General features: G+C 29.6%; 1 protein-coding gene across 2 annotated transcripts; it reads right to left on the bottom strand.

The window, feature by feature from the left end:
* Positions 1-210: 210 nt before the first annotated feature.
* Positions 211-3,012, bottom strand: LOC105774693 (uncharacterized). 2 transcript variants are annotated; one of them, XM_012597252.2, is made up of 6 exons: positions 2,854-3,012; positions 2,617-2,733; positions 2,469-2,549; positions 1,097-1,201; positions 784-837; positions 211-677 (listed from the first exon to the last, which is right to left on the bottom strand). In XM_012597252.2, exons 1-6 carry the CDS (start codon positions 2,854-2,856, stop codon positions 444-446), a joined length of 594 nt encoding a protein of 197 aa, XP_012452706.1. In that variant the 5' UTR covers positions 2,857-3,012; the 3' UTR covers positions 211-443. The 2 variants fall into 2 exon arrangements, with proteins under 2 accessions (XP_012452706.1, XP_052488252.1); XM_052632292.1 differs by having other exon boundaries at positions 1,097-1,198.
* Positions 3,013-6,684: the final 3,672 nt, after the last annotated feature.

Genomic DNA, 6,684 nt, shown 5'->3' with positions numbered 1-6,684 from the left:
ATCTCACTAAATCTCCTTAAATAACACTATTTATAACAACTACCAAAACCATAAACTATTTACTCAAATTCCTAATGAAAAACAAATTTCTAATCAAATTCTTACTAGAAAACCAATTTTATAAAAATTCTTCAAAATTATAGAAAAATTGTAAAATTTATAATGCAAAAAAATATATATTTTTTTATAATTTTTTTAATGAATTTTCAATTTAACTATTTATATAACATTTTATACTGATAACAAAATCTATAATATATATCAATAAATCTATTTATATAACAAGCTCTATTGGTCTCCACACGAAGTAACTTATAACCAGTTGACATGGTAAAAGCTTTTACTCTTTTTTTTTTCTTTTAGAGTAGGGCAGAAGCTTCCCCCAAAATTTGATCACATGATTGTGTCCAAATAGCATGCCTCGAAACTCAACAAAAATCACATCAAAACTCTTCATAATCATAATCTTCCCTATAATCTTCCCCATAACCATACTCCTCGTCCTCCTCGTATGAGCATAGATAAGCATTCTCGTGCTCAGACTCGTCACTAAAATTGTCTTCCTCAAAACCACCATCTTCCAAAGTTGATATTCCTTTGGAGTGCTCTCTTTCAATCTGCCTGTCTCTGTTCGAGTCTATACCTTCCTTCTTAGCCTTTTCGGAATCTCTCTCCTCCTACAAGGAATCAAACTCCAGGGTAAAAATTACTAATCGACCGATACTGGATTATCTATCTCCAAAACAACATAGCATATATATTATGTAGAGAGAGAGAGCATACAGGTTCATTGGTTAGCTTCTCCAGTGCATCATAGTTGATTTTTGAACTTAGTCCCTAGAAAAGAGGAAAAAACAACATCAATATGCCAACAAATATGGACCTAAAAACTTACTCGAAAGAAAGCCTACAAATAACCATAAAATATAAAGAAGATTTTCAACAAGGCAAGACGTGAAATGTAAATAAATTCGTTGTAGATTAGTGGAATTTTCTTCTATGTTCTCAAGGAGGCATGAAACGACATTACTTCAACAAGGAATATTCTACATCTGATGGGGCAGTTGAAATAGCCAACAACTTTCCGACTACTTACCTTTTTCTTCTCCACCACCTCCTCCTCCGTTACTTTCTCCATCCTGCTATCAACAGCTTTCCTAGCAGAAGATTTTTTCCTTGTAGCAGGCTTTCTTTGTTTCTTCTGCCATATAAGATACGGATGAATTTGAATAAGTTGCACAGAATTAGAAGCAGTAGCTAATGCAGTTTTTGAAATTCCAAGCAAGAGTATACAGATACCCTAATAATACTCAACCGTGTATATCTAAAGAGCAAAAGGTGTAATAAAGAATGTAAAAAGCAATACTTGTGACACAAGTTTCTAGTGCACAATGAAGTGTATTCAAGTGATTGAACAGTTCAAGCAGGATGACAAACGAAATGCATGGTTTAGTAGCACTTTGAGAAAGTAACGAATGATAAAAGTATAGTTAAATGTAGTTCTATACATGGACAAATATCAGTCTGGAACATTCATAGAGAAATGATGGAAAGCGTGTGAAAGTGGTTATATGAATGTTAAACAAATATGAAAACGCCAATTAAGCACTTCTAATGTTGGACTCCACCAGCAGAGATGAAGAATTAGCAGTTGGCATGACTGCTAAGAATTTGTGCAGCTTAGAACATAGAAGTATTTTATATTCCCCATTGACAATACTCATAGGTAGAATGAACCAAATACTTCCTCTCATCATTTATGCCTTGTTATATTTCCTCTCTGCTTAATAATTTTTCATCCCCATTGATCATAATTCACTCAGAACCTAGACATATATCTTTGCTTGGCAGAAAGTGCATAAAAAAGCTAAATTTAAGTTCAAATTTAATGGACCTCTTCGCTAACCTGGTAACCAATTTAGTTTTATGGAAAATTGCAGTAACAAATTAGCAATCAGACCAATTCATAAAACTCCACTAGTTCATAGTTTCACTCGGAAGATAAAGATTACTTATTTTATGCCTCTAAACCAGGCAATACACGAGAACAACAGTATCCAAAACAATTACTTTACAACTAAACTCACCTGAATTACTTTGGCTAAAGATTCTCTATTCTTTTTATGAACTTAACCGTTAAGGGATAACAATAAATACCTTCAGCACACTGCTTACAAGCTTCATTGATAATTTTCAGTGAGAGATCACCAGCTGACTTCACGGCTCACTCCGCCAGCTTATTGCTTAAATTCTACAACACAATCCGACATTCAAACTAGATTCATTATCTCATTCCCTACACTCCAAGACCAAGTATTCAGACAAGTAATCAGTTTCCTTTTTCTCTACCACTTCCGTCCTCTCTTTTTTCGAGTTCTAAACAAATGTAATATAAACTCAAAGACATTGCCATAACTGTAATTTGAATTTTTTTTTAAAATACAAAAAAGAGAGAAGACCTAAAATACCTTTTGATAATCTTTATTCATAGCTTCCCAAATCAACTTCTTGAAAAGCATCTCCTTGTTGTTGTTAAGATAACCAGTAACCTACAATGAATTTATTAGCTAAACTTTAAAATAATTTTTTAAGAAAAAGAAACCGTGATGTACTTACCTCGGCGTCATTGATATCAGATAAATCATCAGCAGCAGATTCAGAACGCAACTTACGTTTAGATAAAACTCCATGTTTGTCTACAATGGAAGACATAGATCCCCTGTTGTTCTCCATCTAAGAGTATTTTAATCAAACAAACAAATCAAAAATCCCCCCATAGTTTTCAACAAAAGAAATTTACTGAAACAAAATCTAAATAAGTAAAAACAGGAGAGGGATGAAATATTACGGTACCATGTTTAGACGGAGCAATGGCCGCCTCCGAGTTAACCCTTGAGTCACAGTATCGATTTTAAAACGCCAGAACTCATTCGCTCTTTTTTTCTTGTTCTTCTTTTCCGAAGACGTTGGAATCACGCGTTCCGTTCTCCTTATATACTAGGCACTTGTGATTTTGAAATTACGAAAATGGCCTTGACCATAACGCCATCCACCTTTTTATGGATCGTGGGCTGTTTCTGCGGCTGAATCTGGGGAATTTATATTGGTATAAATACCCAGAACTCCCTATACTTTAAGGTTATGAATAATTTAATTTCTCTCTAAACAAAGTAATTTATTTTCCTATATTATTTGAAGTTAGTAAAAAAATTAAAAATAGGATTAATTATTTTCTTTAATGCATTCAACGTGTTATGTTTCAAAAGGTTTTACAAAAATCATAAAAAATTAAAATTAATCAAACTTTCAAAAATTACAAACAAATTCTAAAGTTCTTAAAAGATTCTAAACTATTATAGAAAAATTTAAAACAAAAATAAAAACTAATGAAAATTCCAATGTTTTGGGAAAATTCTTAAAATTTCAAAATTTTACAAAATTTATCCAAAAACGTATAAAATATAAAAATTATATAATATTCAAATAGTTTCTAGCAAAATTAAAATTATTTAAAAAATTAAATAACTATTTTTTCAAAATTTTTATTTTTTTTCAATTTTCATAACTTTGGAAATTTCTATTATTTTTAGATTTTCTTTTATAAAATATTATAATTTTAAGATTCTTTTGTAATTTTTGAAATATTGGATGCAATTTTTTTTACTTTTTGAAAAAAGAATTTAGTTGTTTTGATTTTTAAAATATTTTACAACTTCTTTATTATTTTTGAAATTTTGGATAAAAATATGTCACGTATTAATGAAAATAGTTAAGTTAAAATATGTACTTTTTGAAAATATGGAATTTAGTCTTTGTACTTTTATTTTTAGGAATTTAGTCCTTTTATTTTTAGATTTCAAAATTCAGATTTAACAGTTAACACTATTAAATTTGTTTTGTTGAATTTAGGTTAATTACAATGTAATTTTTAATTTGAAAAGTGAAGAGACTAAATTCCTAAAAATAAAAGTACAAAGATTAAATTCTAAATTTTAAAAATATGAAAACATATGACATATTTTAACCAAATAATTAATGCGGTCTTCAATTTTGTTTGTCTAGTCACTTTTGAATGGTATAAAGGACAAAATTGCAAGAGTGACTAAATTAATCCTAATTTTATAATATCGGGACCTCTTGCATATTTATATTCGAAGATAATTCTTTTATTACATTTTATTTCTAGAAATACATTATTTCAAAGAGTTTCATATGACTGAGTTGAATCGAGTCTTTTAGATTTTCATACAATCCTATGGTAATTTAATTCAGTTCTCAATTTTTTGTTATTAATTTTAGATTTTGGATTTTTGAACTTTATTTTGATAAAAAGTTGTTTTAGGCTTAAATGCAAAATTGGCTTTCAAACTATATTAGTTTTCTCATTTAAAAACTGAACTTTTTTGGTCAAATGGGATACTTAAACTATTAATTCTTGTTAGCTTTTGATGTCTCAAGCTTTGAGTATAATAACATTTAAGATAAATTTTATATGTTATATTTTTAAATCATTTGGTGAAAATATGATTAAAATTATTATATTTCCTAAGGCTTAGCTTTCAGTGAATCAATATTTATCTTAAATGAGATCATATAAATTGAAAATGAGAGTGTTATTTAGAAATTTTCGGAAGAAATTTTGAAGATGAAATTTTCTCGAAAGATAGTTGTAACACCCAAAAAATTCCTATATAACATCTAGAAAATTTGGAAAATGAGTTGGGTGAAGAAATTTTATGAAATTAAAATTGATATTGGAGATGAAATTTAATAAAGAAAATTGTGGATGTGAAAACGTAGGAAAAATATCAAATTGTAAATTTTGAAAGGTTGGAGGACTAGAATGCAATTTGACCAATAGAGAAACTATGAGTTATTATTGATTATTTGACATGATAATAAGTTGAAATGTACATTGGTGTGATGAAAATCATTATTGGGACCAAATTGAAAATATTCAAAAGTACAAGGACTAAATTGTAAATTTTTATTTTACCAAGAGAAGGGTAAAACTGAAATTTACAATACCGAACTCACAATAAATACTAAATGTGAATTATTGAAATTTAAGTTGTTAAATATCTATTTGATGTGAATAAAGTGAAATAATAGGTGGAAATGGGCAAAATAATAATTTTACAACATAAGGGCATTTTGGTCTTTTCTCAAGAATTCATAATGAAAAATGATATTATTTGATATATGAAATAAATTTGATCCATTGGATGTGATTTTTGAATGTATAAAATGTGGACCATATGTTCGAATATTTGACGTTGACATTTAACCAAACTTTAACCTAGTCTTATTTTGCTTTATAAAAAGGAAACAAAAGGCCAAAAATTGGCCATTTCTTCTTCTCCTAGCATTGGCTCTCTCTCCACCTATGGAGCTCTCTTCCTTTTTTTCAAGATCTCAACTCTTAACTTTGATTTTTTGTTTAAATCATTTAGAAAACAACCTTCTTGCTAGATTTCCACCAATAAAATTTTCATTTTTGGCTAGGTTTTTTACCTGACGTCACTTGCAGTAGTTATTTTAGGTAATTTCTACACTTAACGAGCTTGTTTTATTAACATTTTATATTTAATTATTACATTTCCATTATTAGTAAGGTTAATTAAGTTCTAGTAGGTTAATTAAGTATGCAGGAAGTCGTTTCAAGCCCACGATTGCAAGGAATGAAGGTCGTGGTGTGACAAGACGCCAAGAAACATTCCAAGTTGAAGTAACGCGCGATGTCCTGATAAGCTCTTTCTTAGCATGGCGACGTGGCAATGATGGCAGACCAAAATGAATTTGATTTCCTTGGACGACAATTTTGAGAAATTTCCTTATTTGGACCCTAGCTTTATCAGAATATTTTATTTATTAGAATCCCAAAGTGTATTTAGGTTAAGTGGTCACCAAGCAACTTGAATATTATATATAGACGCCTTAGGGTCATCAAAATTGTAAGTAGACTTAGACAAATAATTTTACTATTATGTTTTTAGTTTTCTTTTCTTTTTATGTTTGTGTAGTTGAAACTTTTCTATTCCGATGTGAAGACAATCGCGAGCGGAGATTGCTCCGGATCCACACTTCAATATATATATTCAAGAGCATTTTGTTATCTCCTCTTCTATTTTTTTATTGGTATTTTGTTAATTAGGCCGATTACTCGATGTATGAATATTAGAATAGATTATTGTGTTTATTTTATATCTCGCATGATTCGATTAATAAACTAATTTATTTATTAAATTATTATTTATCTGAAATTGATTATGTATTTAAGGGTACTTAGTATATTAGGGAGTGACACTCCTAATAGAATATTGAGATAGGTGAGACCGGAAGGGTACCCTATCGTGTATAACTTGTGCCAAGTGGTGAGACCGGAAGGGGATCCATATGCCTAGGAAGAGACCGGAAGGATAGCTTAGGTCATAAATGGTAATCCTTAGTGAAGATGAACCGGGAGGATAGTTGTAGCTAAAGGTGATCAATAACTCAATTTAGGATAATTAATTATTTAATTAAGCAACCAAGGATTTAATTGGTCATAGGCTAGACGCTCACGTTGTCGACACTAGGAATAGGAAAGTCCATTAGGTTAATTTATTTTAGTTAGTTTAATTAAAATATTAATTTGGATTTACACTACTAATTCGTAACTTGATTAGATTAGTAATTATCTTC

Source organism: Gossypium raimondii, chromosome 6, assembly GCF_025698545.1.
Source record: "Gossypium raimondii isolate GPD5lz chromosome 6, ASM2569854v1, whole genome shotgun sequence".
Classification (NCBI taxonomy): Eukaryota; Viridiplantae; Streptophyta; class Magnoliopsida; order Malvales; family Malvaceae; genus Gossypium; species Gossypium raimondii.
The sequence above is the reverse complement of the archived record's forward strand: the minus strand, read 5'-3'. Positions and strand labels throughout refer to the sequence as shown.

Bases quoted from the DNA above. Each gene is read 5' to 3' on its own strand.
- LOC105774693 (XM_012597252.2), bottom strand. The intron at 1,202-2,468 runs GTATTTTAGGTC...CTTATATGGCAG, and splicing joins TGAATAAAGATTATCAAAAG to AAGAAACAAAGAAAGCCTGC. The intron at 678-783 runs GTATGCTCTCTC...GATTCCTTGTAG, and splicing joins AGAAGCTAACCAATGAACCT to GAGGAGAGAGATTCCGAAAA.